The following is a 20,238-nucleotide window of genomic DNA, read 5'->3' as shown; positions in this document are numbered from 1 at the left end:
AAAACTCACAGAGTTCTGAATGCCTCTGCCTCTCAAATGCTGGGATTAAAGGCATGTACCACCATGCCTGGCTGTGTTTAATGTTTCTTATACATATAGGTCAAGTCTGCAGATAGAACCTGGATATGGGTCTTGTCTAACTTAGGGTTGTTATTGCTGTGAAGAGATACCACGACTATGGCAACTCTCATATGGAAAATATTTCATTGGGAATGGCTTATATGTTTTGAGGTTTAGTTCATTATCATCATGGTGGGAAGCATGGCAGTATGCAGGCAGACATGGTGCTGGAGAAGAAACTGGAGTTCTACATCTGGATCCACAGACAGCAGGAAGAGAGAGATGACACTGGATCTAGCTTGAGCATTTGAAACCCCAAAGTGCACCCTGCCCCCAATGACACACTTCCTCCAATAAGAACACATCTACTCCAAAAGCCGGGCGATGGTGGCACACGCCTGTAATCCCAGCACTCTGGGAGGAAGAGGCAGGCAGATTTCTGAGTTTGAGGCCAGCCTAGTCTACAGAGTGAGTTCCAGGACAGCCAGGGCTACACACAGAAACCCTGTCTTGAAAAAAAAACAAATCCAAAAAACCAAAAAAAAAAAAAAAAAAAAAAAAAACACCCAAAAAACCCACATCTACTCCAACAATAAGGACACACATACTCTAACAATAACGGCACTTCTACTCCACACTTCCTAATGTCACTCCATAAGTATTCAAATATGAGTCTATGGAGGCCATTCTTCAAGCCATTGTGGATCTTCAGGGGAATTAAACCATTGCAGTGTAACACAGCATGCAAACATTTTATTACACCCATGGATCTAGGTGTCAAGAACGAGGTGTGAGCCAGGCAGTGGTGCTGCATGCCTTCAATCCCAGCACTCAGGAGGCAAAGGTAGATGCATCTCTGAGAGTTTGAGGGCAGCCTGGCCTACAGAGTGATTTCCAGGACAGCCAAGGCTATACAGAGAGAACCAACCCAACAAAGTAAGCAAACTAGACCTGAGTTTTTGGGCCTTCTCCGAAGAGTCAGTTGTTGGAGGTAACTACCCAGCCAGGACTGAACTCACTTGCATTTTCTGTTCAGTCACAAGTCTGAAAGGTGACAATGGCTCTGTGGCTTTCAGCTGGGACATAGCTAGACTGACTACTATGTGGCCGCCTTATACTGTTTCTGGGTGTGCCGTTTTCTTTTCATCAAACAGCTAAGTTGCAAGGACCCTGGAGTGTGAGGTAGTGCATGGACTTCCCTTCTCTCCTTTTTTATCTCCTCAGTGCTGGGAAGCAAACTCGTGAACTTCTACAGCGTGGCACAGCATGGTCGTCTGAACAGTCACCATCTTCATAAGACCAGAGGGCCTGTTTACCAAAGACATCACACTCAGGCTTTTTCTTGACTATTGTAGTTTTCTCTTAGCAGGAGAGTAGGACAGGGCATGGGACCTCCACCTGAGTCTCCAGGCGCTTGTCCCAACCTAGTTGTATATTTCCCTGGAGTCAGGGAGGAGCTTAAACTCTATAGACTAGGAAAGACCAGAGGAAAGGCTCCTTCTATGTAACTGTGGAGCAGTTACCATCTATGGCAACTACAGACCTTCCAGAGAGGTGACTTTAGGGTCACCCATGCTCCCTCCCATAACCCTTCTCACAGCCCTATAGAAACCCAATAAACTATTGGTTCCCCAGGGGGAATTTTGGTAGGATGAATGTTGGTTTGTTATTGAGGCATTAGAAAAGGGGGCAGGATAGAAGTTTTCCACTCCTCCTTTCCCCCTTGGAGAAAACTTTCCCAACACACACAGTGAGGAAGTGACCATTAAGCTACATCCCAATGCTTAGACTTTTGTTGCTGTCATATATGTACGTGTTTGTGTATGTGCAGATGCCCATGCATGTTTGTATATGTGCAGGTGCACATGCCTGTTCCTGTATGTGTGTGCTCAGAGGCCAAGGTTGATGTATGGTGTCACTGTTATATGTACATGTTTGTGCATGTGCAGGTATACATGCATGTTTGTGCATGTTTGTACACATGCATGTTTGTGCATATGCAAATTTTGAAACAAGGACTGTGTAGCCCAGTCTAGCCTTGAATTTCTTTTTTTTTCTCTTTCTTTCTTTCTTTCTTTCTTTCTTTCTTTTTTTTTTTTTGGTTTTTTTTCGAGACAGGGTTTCTCTGTATAGCCCTGGCTGTCCTGAAACTCACTCTGTAGAGTTCCTGGCCTCGAACTCAGAAATCCACCTGCCTCTGCCTCCCAAGTGCTGGGATTACAGGCATGCGCCACCACTGCCCGGCTCGGGCCTTGAATCTCTGACTCTTCTGCTTCTACCTAAGTGCTGAGAATATGCCACAGGCAGCTTAAGGATGGGAGCTATCACTTAATTTTGGCAGAGTGCTACTTTTTAAATTTTATTCTTCTCTTATACACTACATCCTGACTGCAGTTTCTCCTCCCTCCTTTCTTTCCTCAAACCTTCTGTCTCCCCCAGACCTATTCTTCCTTCATTTCTCTTCTGAATAGGACAGGCCTCCCAGGGATCAACAACCAAACATGGTATGTCAAGTTGTAATAAGACTAGGCTCCTCCCCTCATCTTAAGGCTGGATGAGACAACCTAGTGGGAGGAAAGGGGTCCCCCAAACAAGGAAACAAGTCAGAGATAGGCCCTGCTTTCACTGTTAGAACAAGAACACTAAACTACAGAACCATAACATATATGCAGAGGACCTACATCAAACCCATGCAGCCACCCTGGTTGTCAATTCAGTCTGTGGGCCCTTAGTTGACCTCTATGAGGTTAGTTGATTCTGTGGGCTGTTTCTTTAGGGTGTCCTTGACTCCTCTGGCCTATAATCCTCCTTCTCCATCTTCCACAGGATTCCATGAACTCTGCCTAAATGCTTGGCTGTGGGTCTCTGCATCTGTTCCCATCAGTTGCTGGGTGAAGCTTCTCTGATGAAGCTAGGCTCAGGTTTATGAATATAGCAGGATGTCTTTAGGGAGTCAGAGTGCTTTTGTTATGTGCTTTTGTATAAATATGGCCTTGAGGTAGGAGTTCACTGTAGTGAAAAAAAAAATTTTTTTTTGAGACAGGGTTTCTCTGTGTAGCCCTTGCTGTCCTGGAACTCACTCTGTAGACCAGGCTGGCCTCGAACTTAGATGGTTTTTTTAAAAACCCAGTAACATTATGTGATTGTGTTTTTGTTTTAATCCCAGGTGTGGGGTATGGGGCTGCTTCAGATTGTACACAGCAACTGTGGTAGTTTGAATATGATTGGCCCATGGAAAGTGGCACTACTAGAGGCATGGCCTTGTTGAAATGGGTGTGGCCCTGTTGGAATGGGTGTGGCCCTGTTGGAGGAAGTAAGCTGCGGTGTAGGCAGGCTCTGAAGTCTCCTAGTGCTCAAGCAGAGTCCAATGCAGAAGAGAATTTCCTTCTGGCTTCTAAGATCAAGATGTAGAACTCTCTCAGCCCTTCCAGCACACTGCCATGCTTCCCACTATGATGATAATGGACTGAACCTCTGAACCTGTAAGCCAGACCCAATGAAATGTTGCACTTTATAAGAGTTGCCTTGGTCATGGTGTCTCTTGACAATAATGAAACCCTAACTAAGGCAGCTGCTGTGACTTGTCTCGTGCTCTACGAGGGGCGTGATTTTTGTCAGCACTATCTAGTTTACATTTGGAATTCTGGTAACTCTTGAGAGGGTGTAAATGTGCGAGCCCTGAGAGGGCTTGTAGAGGTGGCTGCTGCTGCTCCCACTACAATCAGTCCCTGCCTCTGCCCATTCCTGCTGTTGCATTTGCTGCTTCTGCTATTGCTGGTTGGAGATATCCTGAGGATGAAGATTGGATGGGACTTGATGCCTGTAATCAGCAGAAAATAGTGTAAAGAGGTCTATGCCCTCTTTCCCCTCTAATCTTCTTTCTCTCCTACCTAGTGTTGGGGGTGGGGTTGGAAGGGATTAGGGTGGAATAGGGGTGGAGAAAGGTGGTTGGTAAAAGAACCCAATAAAATAGCCAAAAAGTAACACCTATAGTCCATCTCCTCCAGCGTCAACTGTCTGCCTGTGCGTATGTGTCTGTAGTAGTGTCTGCCTGTGCACTGTCTGTACATGTGCCTGGGTGCTTGTTGAATGCCAACTTGTGGCTGCCTGCCTAGCAACTTTCAGCCAGACTGAATAAAGTCTGTCTTATTTGCCTTCAGCTCCTTCAAATCTTTTCGATCTAAGCAATCATGCCTTCTTTCCCATGCCCCTGAAACCCTTTAGTTTTCTTCCCAGCAGTAAGAATAGGAACTAGTGTTCTTTTCCTAGCTTTTTCAGTTATAGCTGTATTGATCTTACTGGGGTGGCTTCTGGAAAATGGGACTGGCCACCAGAGGAACCCATGCTGACCTGGTGAGAAGGCTGGGCTGATTCCCTGACAGACCTCAAATTGGCAGTTAAAGAGACAAGGCCTAAAAACCCAGGCTTCCAGCAGCTAGTCAGAAACTGCCCCACCACCTGGCCTGAAACAGGACAATGGGTCTGCAGTTTCCAGTCAGCCCCCTTACCCCAGTAATGGAATGTCCTTAGAGATAGCATAAGACAAAACCCACCTACCCCGGGATTCCCCTAAGGTGCGTTAAATGTGAGCTCACCTCAGGGTCTCTATATCTTGGTAAGGGGAGACCCCAGCATGCTGGACTTCCGCAGAACAAAACACTCTTTGCGTTAACATACTATTTGAATCTGGAGTATCATTCTTTGGCAAATCATGGACCCTTACACTAGACGGTTGAACTCTTAACTCTTACCTCCCCACCAACCTCCAGAGAAGGGAAGGGACCAGAAGGGGAGTTAATCTTAAAGGCAAAGGAGCTGATCCCTGAGGTAGAACTGATAATAGAAGTTGAAAAGGTGAGGCAGAAAGGGAGAGCCTGAGAGCTTACAGATAGCCAGGGAAGGGGACACACAGAAAGGCCTTCCCCTCCTCACCGTCCCTGTGCCCTGACTGATTCCGCTAAAACACTCCCCAGAAGCAGGCATGTCCCTGAGTTTTGTGGACCCTTTCGACAAAGGGGCAAAGGATTGAGCCCAAGGAAAGGCTTCTGGGAAGCTTGGATGTATAGCTGGTCTTTCTGCTACCAGGAGGCAGGCTCTGCTGATGTGGGGCCTAAAAAATGAGAGCGTGCTGTGTGACAAGGCTTCCTGAAGGGACTTCAGCTCTGGAGTAGAAGAGAGCTGGTATAGGCCAGAGAGGTGAAAAGGCTGCTCACTTAGCAAGGACAACAGACTTTGGTTTTCTAGACTGAACTAAAGCACTGGTCAGGGGCACAATTTTGAAAGTAACGGTGATTTTCCTTGCTCTGCACAATCATCCTGACCTGGAAGCAGTAGTTTAACCCCAGACACTGAGCTTCTTCTGTTGATGATGTCACCTTTATAATTGTTGTTGTTGTTGAGACAGGGTTTCATGTGTTCCAGGCTGGCCTTGAACTCACTACATAGCTAGATGACCTTGCACTCCTGACTCTCGTCTACATCTCTGGTTTATGAGATACAGGGAGCAGAGTGCAGTGCCTTGAGCATACCAGGTAAACACTGCCAGTCAAGCTACGGCTCAGCTTCTGTCTTTGATTTCTTGAAATAGTTTCCCTGTCTTGTCCTGGCTTGCCTTAAATATATTGCAATCTTTCTGCCACTGCCTCTAAATGCTGAGATTACAGGCATGTCCCACCATGGCTGACATCTGCTCCTCCACCTACTCCAATCTCAGACAATTCAGGCTGCCCTTGGACTTTACTATATAGCCAAGACTGGCTTTGAGTTCTAGATCCTCCTGTCTCCACCTTACCAGGGCTGAGATTACAGGCCACCAAACCTGGATTGATGTCATCCTCTTCCATAAACGCTTTGTCCTTAGGGTCGGCTTCGGCCTAAGCATAAGGCTGAGAGACTGTGCAGTCTTTAATGCTGCACTGCGGATAAAGCCCAAGGGTGGGAAAGAAGAAATGATCCAGTGGGAAATAGGCCAAGTTCTCTTATAGTCTCGGACTAAACATTTCTCGCACAAGCAACATGTCTATTGCAAAGCAGAGTAGAATTTAGTTCAAAGTGCAAGGAAGCAAAAGGGGCAGGAACAACAGGAGAAGGAAACTGCCAAGCTTCTGATCTCATTTTTATAGCCCATCTACAGGCCCAAGTGATCCCAATGCTACCAGCAAAAGCACCCTTCAAGTTTCTGCAAAGGAACCTAAGCAACTGTCCCCATAGGCCACAGGTTAGACATGTCAAGGCTCACAGGAGTCAGCAACATACTGTCTAGCTGTGTTACCTCCAAACAGTGACAGGTCAATCAAGAGGAAACAAGAATTGAGAGTATAGCTCAGGGGCATAAGCTATAGCATGTGTCAAGGCCCTGAGTTCAATTCCCAGCACCAATACACATATGCACACACACTTGCACATAAGCACGCGCGCATGCACACACACACACACACACACTCACACTCACGCAGAGGCTTTGTGGGGTTTTCTCTGACAGATTGTCTGAAATCTGAGTTGATTTGGGGGATTTGCCAAGGACATTTTGTGGGACAATGTTTTTCCTCAGTAACAATTCCCCTCTGCCTTTGTTATTTGTATATCTATCTCTAAGTTTAGCTTGGGTATTTCACAAGGGCTTCTTCTTCTGCCCTAATGGCCCAATCTAATGTCTTATGGCAAAGTGGTTAGAGAGTGCAAGGGTGGAGGCAGCCACATATCATGCTTTCATTGCACAGGGCCCAGAGCTAGTTGTGCCCTCTTGTGGCAGCCCCTGGCCTGTGTCATGGGGTCAGGAAGGCCTAGGCTTTGGCTTGGCTTCTATGGTCTTATAGAATTCAACCTATACTGTGGAGTCTGCCCTAAATTCATATCATAACAGTATCAGGTTAAATCACGGTTCCCCAGAGAAGTGTAGACCATTGGCATGGATTTGGGGTAAAAGCTGTCTGCCAATATAGAGAACAGTGGAAGGCAGCAGGAGCACCCAACACTTTACCTAGTGGGTTCAGGTGCCCCCCCAATTTATGATGGGTTCATGCCTTGATGAGCCCACTCCAAGATGAAAATATAAATAGGAAGCGGAAATGCTGGGGGCATGATCACACACCTGCAACATGAGCGTGGGAGAGCTGCAAGCAGGGGAATCATGAATTCCTGGCCAACATGGGCTACCCTGTAAAACCTGTGCACTGGTTAGTTCTGTTGTCAACTTGACACAAGCTAGTCACCTCGGAAGAGCAGACCTCAGCTGAGGAATTCCTGGATCAGACTAGCCTGTGTACGTGTCTGCAGGTCATTTTCTTGATTGCTAATTGATGTGGGAGGGCCAGCACTATGTGAGTGCATTCCTCGGCAGGTGAGTCCAGGCCGCATAGGCGGGCTGAGGGCCTGACGGAGCTCGGCTCAGTGGTTGAGAGTACATGTTACTGTTGCAGAAGACTCCAGTTTGGGCTCCAGCACCCACATCAGGCAGCTCGTGGCCACTCTTAAATCCAGCTCCTGGGGGATCCAACTCAGCCCCTGCACTCGTGTGCACTGCCATAGGCACACACTCAAAGTTTAAACAGAGAAGAAAGAAATCTGGCTGGGCGTGAGCCAGAGGGAGCAAGCAGTGAACAGCGGCCCTCCATGATTCCTGACTTTCCTGCTCAATGCCTATATGACTGACTGTGACTTGCTAAGTGACTAAGATGAAATAAACCCTCCCTTGGTCATCGTGTTTGTAACAAGAACAGGAGCAATCTAGAACTTTTTTTTTTTTTTGGTTTTTTGGATTTGTTTTTTTTTTCAAGACAGGGTTTCTCTGTGTGGCCCTGGCTGTCCTGGAACTCACTCTGTAGACCAGGCTGGCCTCGAACTCAGAAATCTGCCTGCTTCTGCCTCCCAGAGTGCTGGGATTACAGGCGTGCGCCACTACCACCCGGCTAGAACTTTCTAAATATTTAAATAATTCATTGATATTTTTAAAAGGGCGGAGAGACGGCTCAGCAGTTAAGAACACTGTCTGCTCTTGCAGAAGACACTGCTTCATCCCCAGCACCCACACGGCATCTCACAGCCATCTGTACCTCCAGTTCCAGGCGATCCAACATCCTCGATAGACACTGCATACACGTGGTGCTCAGACATACATGTAGGCAAAACACCCATACCCATTAAAATAAAAGCAAATATTTAAAAATATATAATAAGACCAGTGAGGTACCTTGGCCCTTGCTACCAAGTTGAAGAACTGAACTGAATTGAGTCCAGGCTCCCACAAGTTGTCCTCTGATTTGCATATGCATATTGCAGGGTGCATAGCCTCCACACAGTAGATAACTAAATAAATAAGTGGAATTTTAAAAATAGGGAGAGGCAGCTGGGCGGTGGTGGCGCACGCCTGTAATCCCAGCACTCTGGGAGGCAGAGGCAGGCGGATTTCTGAGTTCGAGGCCTGCCTGGTCTACAGAGTGAGTTCCAGGACAGCCAGGGCTACACAGAGAAACCCTGTCTGAAAAAAAAACAAAACAAACAAACAAAAAAAAAACAAATCCAAAAAACCAAAAAAAAAAAAAAAAACCAACAACAAAAAACAAAAAAATAGGGAGAGTAGTAAAATGGCTCAGCAAGTAAAGGAGCGGCCGCCAAGCCTGATGATCTGAGTCCAGTCCTACCTAGTGGAAGGCAAGAAGTGACTTCTGAAAGTTGTCCTAATTTTCACACTTGTACCATATACTGTGGCACACACAGTAAATAATAAATAAGTGTGAGTTTAGAAATTTACAACGCTGACTTGGAGCTGTGGCCCGGTTGGTAGAGTGCGTGCTCGGCATATGGGAAGCTCTGGGTTTGATCTCATCACCTAATGAAATGTGGAGCCGTAGTGTGGGTGGGGGAGACAGGATCTTTCTATATAACCCCAGTTGTCCTAGAACTCACTCTGTAGCTCAGGCTGGCCTTGAACTCACAGAGACCCACCTGCCTCTGCCTCCCACACGCTAAGATTAAGGGTGTGTGTCCTCACTCTGGTCCTGCAGAGTTCACTTGTAAGCCAGCACCCAAACGATGGAGACTGAAAGTTCAGAAGCCCAAAGTTTGGAGCAGCGAGACAACTCAGTGGATAAAAGGCGCATGCCAGAAGCAGGGGGATGCCAGGTAGGGCTCTGTAGTGAGCCTTGCCTCAAAACGAGCAAGTTCAACTATTGGAAGTTGGAGGCCAGCCATCCGTGGCCATACCAAGTACACTTTTTCTTGTTCTGGTGTCACGTTGCACTGCATGCACAATTGCAACTCTTGGTCACTACAGAAAGGCACATAAACTTTCTGTTCTTGTTTTCATAGTTGTTTGTTTGTTTGTTTGTTTGTTTTTAGACAGGATCTCACTATATAGTCCTGGCTGGCCTGGAACTCTCTATGCAGACCAGGCTGTCCTCCTTGAACTCACATAGATCAGCCTGCTTCTGCCTCCTGAGTGCTTGGGATTAAAGTCATGAGCCAAGGCTTACTTGCCATACTTGGCCAGAGTAACTTGTGCTTATGAGAGTCACGTGGCTTCCTATTTAGGGTTGTTACATAGTTTCCTTTTTAAATGCATTTGAGTAAAAAAGGTAAAGGGGTGATTTTTTTCAATGCTAAGTAAATACAATATAGCACGTGCGCCTCATGGGACAGAACTGGAAGGAACGCTGTGTGAGAGATGACACTGGGGAAGTCCCATGGCACCCAGCACAGCAGTTGCTACGGCTATGACTATTACTAGCATTATCTTTAAGGAGTATTAGTTGAACATTAACTTTGAGTCATCCTGAAATTTATATGAATGTATGCACATATTTATATATGTATACACACACACACACACACTCATACACATATATATGACCAGTCAGGCCTTGAATTTTTGAGAAAGGAACCACAAGAGTTAAAAAATAGTACGTTTCTCAATCCTCTGCAAGAGGCTGGGAATCCTTCCAGCTATGGAAATCTCAGAAGTTTCTGGAAGGCCCTGAAGGGAAAGCGGTCAGTGATTTCACTAGTTCTAATAAGGAATCCCCGAAACTGAGAGAATCAGACATTATATGAGCTAGATGAAAACGGGGTAGAAAAGAGGGACATTCTGCTCAGGGTCCTTCCTGATCTGAGATATCCGAGGTTCTAAGAATTGCTGTAACAGTTCCTGGCACTGAGGCTGTGCCAGAGACAGGTGAGGCAGAGGGCTGTCAACCAGAGGGCAAGAGTAAGCGGTGGTGTGTTCATCTCCTAAGAAGCAGGTGCTCATGGGTCCAGCAGCTAGGACTGGCCATGGATGCTGAGGACCAGGTGTTTCTGGCCTTCATTTTCTCTCTGACAGAAGGGAGGCTGTGCTCAAACCCATCCTTAGAACATCTACAATCTAGGGTCACTCATTGCCCAAGACCCTGTGTTTTTTAGGCATACCATCAAAGGGGAAAAGGTCAGGGATTGGAAACCTGAGCTCATAGTCTCCTGTTGAATTGGTTGAGGCTGTGTGACTCTAAATGAATCCGAAGTACAATGTAACTTACCATATGGAGTGTAGAATGCACTTGCAAGTCTCTGGGCCGTAGGTTTCTGTTTGGAAAAACAGGAACACTAGTAATGTGTCTCATTGGGTTACTATAAGGAATTAATGGAGTCATAACTGTAAAATCCTGTTGCAGGGCAGTTGCAGATGCCACGGTCAGACTGCCATCTTAGCATGTAACCCTGGGTTTGATGCCCCACAGAAAACAAACACTACAAACAAACAAATGAACAAGCCTGCCCTAGGGCAGGTACCCAAAACATGAGCTGTTGTTATGGTTTCTGAAGGCGACCCAGATGCATTCTGCTGTGAGCACACTGCCCAGAGGTGGTGCTACCAATGCTGTTTTAGGTTCTAAAGCCAAAAGTAGTACCACGTGTCCCTCTTTACAAAGTCTGTGCTTTGGCCCTACCCTGGTAAAATAACAAGCAACTAGCAGGTGTCAAAGCAATGAATGATTTGGGCTCAGTAGAGTGTCTCACACTTTTAATATCAGCATTCAAGAGAGGCAGAGGCAGTCAGATCTCTGCGACTTCTAGGATTGACTGGTCTACATAAATTCCTGCATAGCCAAGGCTACATAGTGAGATCCTATTTAAAAATAAAAAGCACACCCCACCACCACCATCAGGACAGCTTTCACAAAACCACCCGCTGAAAGAAATATCTATGAGCCTGTTAGGCTGGTGTGATATCCCAGAGGAGAGATCAACAGAAGGTGGGAGAGGGCACATCAGGAAGGTGCCCAAGACAAGACCTTTGACTCAGCCTCGCAAGCTGCGTGGCATCACAAGCATCCGGGACAGAAAAAGAACCTTCCAGAGCAGTTGGATGGTTGATAGTCAGGTTTCCCTCCACAGAAAGCAGTGGCCCTGAGGCAGAATTTGACACTCTAAAGGAAGCCAGTCCTATTCTTGTCATTCTTCCTGGCACTAAGGAAACCAGGCTTTCCTGAGAGCACTGAGATAGGACCAGAAGCTTGCTTGTTGGCTTGCTTGCTTACTTACTTAATTTATTTATTTATATGGTATCACTTGGAGTCCTGGCTGGCTTGAGGCACTGAGACTCTCTCCTTCTCTCTTTCCCTCTTTCCCTTCTTCCCTTCCTCCCTCTTCCCCCCTCCTCCCTCTCTCTCTGTCTCTCTGCCTCTCTGCCTTTCTCTCTCTTTCTAGATAGGGTATCACTATGAGTCCTGGCTGGCCTAGAACTACATAAACTAGGCTGGCCTCAAACTCATAAAGCTCTGCCTGCCTCAGCCTTCCAAATGCTGGGACTACGGATGTGAGCTACTACGCCCAGCCAGATCAGAAATTGTCCGAATGTTCCCAGCTGCACAGAAGGTGGCTGGAACTGTTCCTGAGAGTTCCAGCTGACCCACAGCCTGCTGTGGTGCATTGACTCAGTAGGGACCCTAGCTTCCGACCCTATCTAAGTGCAATGGCTCTAAGCTCTACAAGCTGGGTTTGTGAGAGGGGGACAAAGGCTCAGCCCAGAGCTGGAGCGAGGGTTCTTCCCTCCCACTATGGCTGAGTCTGAGTGTTCAGTAATGTTTCTGCTCGTTTCTTCCAGTATTCTCCATCTTCTTTGTCTACTAAAACTCCGCCTTCACCTAAGCTTGGGTTACCAAAAATGGCTGGCAGCCAAGAATGGCATTCCCCAGCTTCTGTCTTCAAGTTAGGTGTAGTATGTGACTAAACTGTAAGCAGGCACTGTATGTTCTACTTTCAAATGGTTTTCTTAAAAATGAATAGGATAGGGCTGGAGAGATGGCTCAGCTGTTAAGAGTATTGACTGCCTTTCAGAGGTCCTGAGTTCAATTCCCAGCAACTACATGGTGGCTCACAACTATCTGCAATGGAATCTGATGCCCTCTTCTGATGTGTCTGAAAACAGCTACAAGATACACATATACATAAAATGAATAAATAATTATTTTAAGGAAATGAATAGGATAAGTGTGAGTGGTGGTGTGGATGCCTAGAACACCAGTACTTGGGAAGTTGAGGCCAGAGGGCCACTTGAGTTTCAGGAGTTTGAGACCAGCCTCACTAGAATGGACTTGCCACCTGTAACTTAGGAGTATTTACTCATGGAGCTATTGTGTGTGAGAGAAAGAACATTCTACCTTGTTTTATCTGAGTTAGATTACAGCAGCCCAAACTCAGACCTCAGGCAACGCTATATTTGGTCCAACCATCTTCTCATTTGCTCCACATTTGCCTGGAATTCTGGTCCTGAGACCCACTGACCCACCATGCTTAAGGAGAACTTTCTCACCAGCTCACCAAGCACCCTGTCCTGGAAGCCAGCCTTCCATTATTCCATGCTTGAATTTGAGCCCTCAGTCGCTTAAAACAAATCCTCTGCATGTTTTAAATCTCGGGTTGGTTTTTTTCCCCCCATTTTGCAAATGGTATTAATGGAAACATTCTCTTCTAAAAGCAGTTCTATATAATAGGACCTCATCGTGCTCAAGAATGTGTAGGGTACTAACTGGCCACAGTTTGTCTCTAGGGCAGCATTGCAAAGAAACAAAGCTATTTCCCTGGAAGAGACCATGGAAACAGGCACCTCAAAGCATCTGCATACATTATAATAAGGCATCAATAACAGAGAACTGTTCACAGCCCATATGCTACATAATAAAGAAACTCCCATTCCAGATACAGTCCCCAAGAGAGACACCCCATGGACACACACAAACACAACAAAGACACACCACACACAAAAGCTATCACTGCTGTACAGTTTATTGTTGCTGCCACCCAAGGGCATCCAATTTCTCCCACATTCTTTCTGGGGTGCCTTCCTAGCTCTGCCCATCCACTTTCCGCTTCTTGCTTCTATCTTGACCTTTTGCTGGGTGTGGAAGGGGTGCTCCCTCTCCAGAACCTCACTTAGGTGGGAGAGAATCAAGCAGGCCTAGGTCCTGCTTACAACTCCTAATTTCTCCAAGGTCCTGTATCCATTGCTTGGTGTGATGTCCTGTATCCATTGCTGGGTGTGGTGTCCATGGTCCGGCCTCATCTGTGGAGAGGGACAGTGATAAACGGGACAGAGATCAGAGTTTGAACTCTGGCTTTCCTACTCATATTTTCTATAACCTTAGAGAAGTACTTGACTCTATATGCCTCAGTTTCCCTTTCTATAAACCAAATTTCCTCTCCACTGGAAAGGCTCTACGGGACACCTCCCCCACCCCCCACCCCCGCAGTTTTTGCTATAGAGCAGACCTCACTCAAGTTCTCCAGAATGATTATCCCAGACTCTTCCCTCCCTACACCATTACCCACGCTTAGATGTTACATCTGCCTGCTGACCTCCATGTTATTGGTCAGAGACTGCACTAGATTCTAGGCCTTTAGCTTTAGAACCCACCCTCCCGGTCACACGTACTTTGAAAGGAGTTTCTGTGTAGTTACACCTTAAGCTTTATAGTGCTCCTGGAATTGGACTGATGGGCTGATTGTTCCCTAGAAACCTCTTCCCAAATTGTACTGTGTTTTAAATATGCTGGCAATGAACCACACCTGGCATCAGACACCCCTAAAATCTGATCCAAGATCGTGGAGAGCGATCTGAATGGGATTTTCTTCATTCCTATCACTTCCCTGCCTGGATATCTGCAGGGCCCCCTCAACAACACAACTCGCAGTTGGGTCTCTGCCCTTTCGTCACGTGGTTTCATCACGTGGGTCCCAGAAATCAAGCACAGGTTGTCCTGCTTGGCTGCAAGTGCCTCTGCGGGCTGAGCTGAGCCTCTCGCCAGGACCAGCCCTGGGTCCGCCCCTTCCCGCTCTGCACACTCAGGCTCTCTGGCTTCTGACTGCTCACCTCCAGCTCTGTCTCAGCGCCAGGCCTTTTTCCTTTCAGAGTTCTGGAGCTTGGTCAGCAGTTTCCTCTCATGCCCACCAGGGCTAGGGCGGTTGGTGTTGGCGGCAGCTTCTCTCTTGGTCCGACCTTTCCGACCTCCCCCGACTGGTGGAGCCGGAGGCAGAGGAAGCACGGGCAGAGAAGGTATGTGAGGTTAGGGCAGGCATCTAAATGGCCTGGAGCTTAGGGGTGGGTAGCGCAGAAGGGCCCTAGCACGGTGGTCACCCCCTCGTCTGAAGCACTCTCCCCTTGCTGTTTACTCGTGTATAGAATGAGAACTGTTCACTTGTGAGTTCTTGGGCCTGAGGAAGACAGAACTCAGTAGATTCTAGTTCTACTAGAAGGGGTTACTTGGGAGTCGGGAATAGAGTAGCTAGGTAAGCTGGGGTGGGGGTGAGAAGTGGGAGGGCTGACCAAGGAGTGCCACGCAGACCTTACCGTAAGGATGGGCCAGGCTGTACTGGTCATATTCATCCAGGATTCCATCTTCGTCCTCTAGGCTTAGAGGTTGCTGGGAAGGGTTGGCTGTGGGTGGCAAGGCGGCCATCATGCCTGGTCTGCTTTCTCCAAAGTCTTGCCTGTGTCTTCTTTCCTGATCTGCCCTCTCCCAGTTTCCCTCACCCCTACTTATAACTGTCTCCTCCTCAGACCACGGGGCTGGCTCCCGCCCTCTAAGCTCTGTCTGATGCAATCTGGCCTTTTCCCAAAACTGGGCTCATAGACACCAGTCCAGAGCAGAGAGGAGCACCCTCCCTCCCCTTTCTCCTCCCTCACAGGACTCACCCAAGCTGTGTTTTTCCACGTGGAAAGCTCCCGCCTCTGGGGGGCGGAGGGAGCAGAAGGATCTGGGCGCAAACAGTCCTTGGGATGTTGGCCAGGGAGAGCAGAGGGCCTCAGATGGGCCAGCCCGTCATCATTTCAGCCTTGGCCACAGGCCCCTCCTGGGCCTGCGTCATAGACACACACACACACACACACACACACACACACACACACTCACACACACTCACACACACACACACATGTAGCCTGCCTGCTTCAGGAGTTAGTGGCAACATACACACTGAGAAGGGAGGGAAGAGGGACACTGACCCACTTCTTGCTAGGTCAGCAGTTCCTGTCACACCCTAGGCTTCTATTTTTATGGAAAGTCCCCTTTACTTCTACAGAGTCCCCAGGGACTTCCTCCTCATCCAAGATGGAGGATAGCTAGCTGATAGAGACAGCATATACTCTGATTCCACACTCAGATTCCTGATCCACCTCCCTCTACCCTTCTTTCTGAAGAGTCCTTCTGTGGAGCCCAGGTTAACCCTTGAACTTGCAGTTCTCAGGCCTCATCATCCTAAATGCTGGGATTACAAGGCAGCTCAGATCCAGTGTCTCCTGTGTGACCTTGGACATGTCACTTTCCCTCTCTGATGGCTTTGGTTTCCCCCTTTAACAGAGGATAACCCTATCTACCTCTGTTGGTGAGAGGCTGCAGGGACATGAGGTCTGGAAAAGCCTCCACAGCAGCTGGGAACGGTGTAAGGATCAGTCACAACTTCCCATGGCTTCCCATACAATGCCCTCACCATGACCAAAATAAAGAGGGGAAAAAGGAATTTAAAATAAAATATATTGAGGGCTGGCAAGATGACTCACTGGGTAAAGTATTTGCCACCAAGCCTGACAACCTGAGTTTATCGGTTTCCAGGACCATACAATATGGGAGAGAAAAATCTCCCGTAAATTTTCCTCTGACCCTCACATGCCCATCCATGTACACACACAAAACATATGTGTGACTTCTAAAATTTAAATAATATATTGATGTGGAGGGCATTAAACAACTATTTGTGCTTTGACACTTCCCCCCCTTGTTTTAGGCAGAGTCTCACTTTTTTAGCTGTGGCTGGCTAAAAACTTGCTCTGTAGACCAAATTTGTGTCTAACATTGAACTCAGAGATCAATCTGCCTCTGCCTCCTGTGTGCTGAGTTTAAAGGTGTGCATTACCACACCCAGCCAGTATAAATTCAAGTATGAATTAATATTAAACTTTACCAGTCCATACTGGCCTCCCTTGGGTTATTTGTGTGGGTTTGATAGGAATTAGTATGAATCCTAAGTTCAAATAAGAAACATGTGGAATGGAATTTTCTACTGTTTTTTTTTTTAAGTTTTCATACAGTGTATTCTGATGAAGGTTTCTCTTCCCCAACTTCTCCAAGACCCTCCCCACCCACCCAACTTTTGACTCTTTAGCAAACAAACAGGTAAAGCATCATCATTGTCATCGTCATCATTGTCATTAGAAATATGAATGAAGGGGGCTGGAGAGATGGCTCAGCGGTTAAGAGCACTGTCTGCTCTTCCAAAGGTCCTGAGTTCAAGTCCCAGCAACCACATGGTGGCTCACAACCATCCGTAATGAGATCTGATGCCCTCTTCTGGTGTGTCTGAAGACAGCTACAGTGTATTTACATATAATAAATAAATAAATAAATCTTTAAAAAAAAAGAAATATGAATGAAAAAATTAAAAATGGAGACCCTGCTGCTCCTAGGTATGGTGGAGAAAGTTTATTGTAGATATGAGGGAGAGCACAATCAGAGATATGTGCAAGAGTGCAGGGTGAACATGGCCTGTGGGAGAGACAGAGAGAGACAGGGAGGAAGAGAAGAGCAAGAGAAGAGAGCTGAGAGGAGAGCTTGGACCAAGTGGCCAAGATGCAAATAGATTACCTGGGAACCCAGAGACCAAGAGGTAATAAAAAGGCAAAGGTACTGGGATAGCATGTAATACAGGAGTCTGAGAAGCTGGGGGAAGGGGAGCCCAGCCTGGGGCTGGAGAGTTTAGGGTAGTGTGGGGTCTACCAGCCAGGACGTCTGGAACAGGTGCTGGCCATGCTGAGAGGCTGGCTGACAGCATCGGCCTTGATATGTTAATAGGCACTTCAGTTAGCCATTTGTCCAGGGCTTGAGTCCTAACAAAACACACATTCAAATCCATAAAAACACAAAATCAGAAACTATAATATGTAAATAAAGGGCCAATAAGACCAAAACATGTCTGAACAAAATAATGTGAGATAAAAAGTCTACAAATGTACCACTGTGTTGGCATCTACTGCTGGCCATGGGGCCTACCCTTAATGTGATGAATACAGCCAGTGAGACTATTGGAGGAAACTAAGTTTTTCTTTGTAAGCAGGTGTCAGTTTGGTTAGGGGTGGGAGTCTGTGTCCACATCTCCTCTCAGCGCTGGGACCCCATGTCCTGGGCAGGCCCTAGGAGCGCTGCCAGTCTGTGAGCTCATGTGTGCATCTGTCCTGTTGTGTCTGGAAGACACCGTTTCCTTGATGGCCTCCATACTCCCTGGCTCTTACAATCTTTCCACCTCTTCTTCCGCATAGCTGCTGAGCTGAGAGGGAAGGGGAATTTTCTACTCTTGATGGAAGGATATGTACACTGTGAGTCATGTTACCCCAGAGAAGGTGCCCACACCAATTCTATCTGTAGCTGTCTCCAGGCAGGGAGTTAGACAAAACATTCCACATCTGAAAACAAAACAAAACTGGATTCCAGTAAAACCAAACCCTCTCAACCCTGGCCAGACATCAGTTCCTCTGCCCACATCCACAGGCTGTGAACCTCCTAGTGGCTTGCTCCCCTGAACAGAAACAAAACCAAGCTTCTGTTTCCCAGATTCCTGTGTCTAGTGCTGCTTTAAAGCCCTGGCGCAGGTGCTGGAGAGATGGCCTGTGGGTGAGAGCACTTGCTGCACAAGCAACAAGGCCTGCATTAAGATCCCAGCACTCAGGCCCAGCACTCAGGCGCTAGAGAGATGGCTCAGCGGTTAAGAGCACTGACTGTTCTACTAGAGGACCTGAATTCAAATCCCAGCAACCACATGGTGGCTTAGAACCATCTGTAATGAAATCTGACACCCTCTACTGGTGTGTCTGAAGACAGCTACAGTGTACTTATTTTTAACAAATAAAAATATTAAAAAAAAAAAATCCCAGCACTCAGGTGAAAAAGCAGGCAGTGGACAACACTAGCGAAGCAGGCAGAAGGACTGCTTATTAGTTGCTGCCTAGCTCCCAGTGACAGACCCTGCTTCAAGGAATAAAGCATTCCCTGCCTCTACATGTGATGTGTTTATAAAAAGATAAAGAGAAAGGAGATATGCTCTATGGAGGTGTGGTGAGGTATGGGGGAAGCGGGTGCCTCAGTGGGCATCCCTTCCCCCTGAGGGACCAAACACACAATAGTATAGAATAGAATTTGCCAAGGCATGGGGAGGGGAGTTGAGAGGGTAGAGAAAGGCAGAGAGAGAGAGAGAGAGAGAGAGAGAGAAGTAGAGGAGTAGAGGCCAGCCATGAGCACATGGAGAGAGAGGGAAGAAGGGAATGGAGAGAGGGGGGAAGGGCAGAGCTGGAGCAAGAAGGGAAGAAGGGGGGAGGAGGGGCAAGCAGCCCCTTTTTAGTGGGTCAGGCCTTCCTGGCTGTTGCCAGGTAACTGTGGGGCGCAGCTTAGACAGAATGCTAACAACAAAAGTGTGTGTGTGTGTGTGTGTGTGTGTGTGTGTGGCATGCACACATGCAGGTGCACACACAGGCACACATACAGGTGCACATGTGTGCACATGTGCACACACACATGTACACACAGATGCCCACAGAGGTGGTGCTTACATCACAAACAAATGTATGTATACACACACACACACACATATGGTTGGTAGATAGATAGATAGATAGATAGATAGATAGATAGGGTAAATCAAAATGTAAACCTATAATATGAAAGTAAAAACAGCAGGTTGGTTGAATCAGAGCAATGCTGTGCTAATTAGAGACCTTATAAGGAAACTCCAGAGAGGATAACATAGAGTCTGGCCCTGATGGCACAAATGAGAAATTTCAGTTACTAAGGAGACAAGGCAAATTCAAAGCCTGTCTGGGCTACAAAATGAGTTTAAGTCTAGCCTGGGAAACCTGGCAAGATTCTGTTCCAAGAAGAAAAGTTAAAAGAAGGCTAGGGCTGGAACTCAAGTAGAGACTAGCATGTTTGAGGCTCTGGATCTAATCCCAAGGCTGCAAATAAACACAAGGGAAGAAAACGTGAAACAAAGCTGCGGGGTGTGGTGGCACCGGCTTGAATCCCAACACTAGAGGCTGGAACAGCAAGATTTAAACAAGGCTCACCGGACTTGGTGGCACACGCCTGTAATCCCAGCACCTTGGGAGGCAGAGGCAGGCATATTTCTGAGTTTGAGGCTAGCCTGGTCTACAGAGTGAGTTCCAGGACAGCCAGGGCTATATACAAAGAAACCTGTCTCTAAAAAAACAAAAAAGAAAAGTCAAGGCTCCCAGAAACATTTTTTTCACCTAAAGTGGCTAGCCCACAAAGAGCCAATGTTCCATGAATCTTTCCACACTGCAAAATGTTTTTTTTTTTTTTTAAAAAATATGGAACGCTTCACGAATTTGCGTGTCATCCTTGCGCAGGGGCCATGCTAATCTTCTCTGTATCGTTCCAATTTTAGTATATGTGCTGCCGAAGCGAGCACTGCAAAATGTTTTTAAAAAAAAACTTTTAATCTCTTCTAGCTGCTATAACTCTTTTTCTACAAAACCTCACTAAGTTCCAGAATGTGATGACACCTCTGTGTGTGATTATAAATTAGCCAGTCTTTTCAAGTTATGAGGCCAAGCCTGCACCAATGAGATGAGACTCAGTCACCACTTGCGTTAGAATAACAATTAAGTGAACTTCCTTCTCCGGTGTGCTTGCTAACCTGGTTTGG

At 46.9% G+C, this 20,238-nt stretch overlaps 1 protein-coding gene and 1 non-coding gene across 2 annotated transcripts; both read right to left on the bottom strand.

The window, feature by feature from the left end:
* Positions 1-13,558: 13,558 nt before the first annotated feature.
* On the bottom strand, positions 13,559-15,158 carry Nupr1 (nuclear protein 1, transcriptional regulator). Its single transcript, XM_052199080.1, has 3 exons — positions 14,879-15,158; positions 14,402-14,545; positions 13,559-13,594 (listed from the first exon to the last, which is right to left on the bottom strand). The coding sequence occupies exons 1-2, from the start codon at positions 14,988-14,990 to the stop codon at positions 14,415-14,417; spliced, it is 243 nt and encodes an 80-aa protein (XP_052055040.1). The 5' UTR covers positions 14,991-15,158; the 3' UTR covers positions 13,559-13,594; positions 14,402-14,414.
* A 4,736-nt stretch (positions 15,159-19,894) lies between these two features.
* LOC127676925 (U6 spliceosomal RNA) lies at positions 19,895-20,001 on the bottom strand. Its single transcript, XR_007976332.1, has one exon. It is a non-coding gene; the product is annotated as a U6 spliceosomal RNA (small nuclear RNA).
* Positions 20,002-20,238: the final 237 nt, after the last annotated feature.

Source organism: Apodemus sylvaticus, chromosome 1 (assembly GCF_947179515.1).
Source record: "Apodemus sylvaticus chromosome 1, mApoSyl1.1, whole genome shotgun sequence".
In the NCBI taxonomy this organism is placed as follows: Eukaryota; Metazoa; Chordata; class Mammalia; order Rodentia; family Muridae; genus Apodemus; species Apodemus sylvaticus.
The sequence above is the reverse complement of the archived record's forward strand: the minus strand, read 5'-3'. Positions and strand labels throughout refer to the sequence as shown.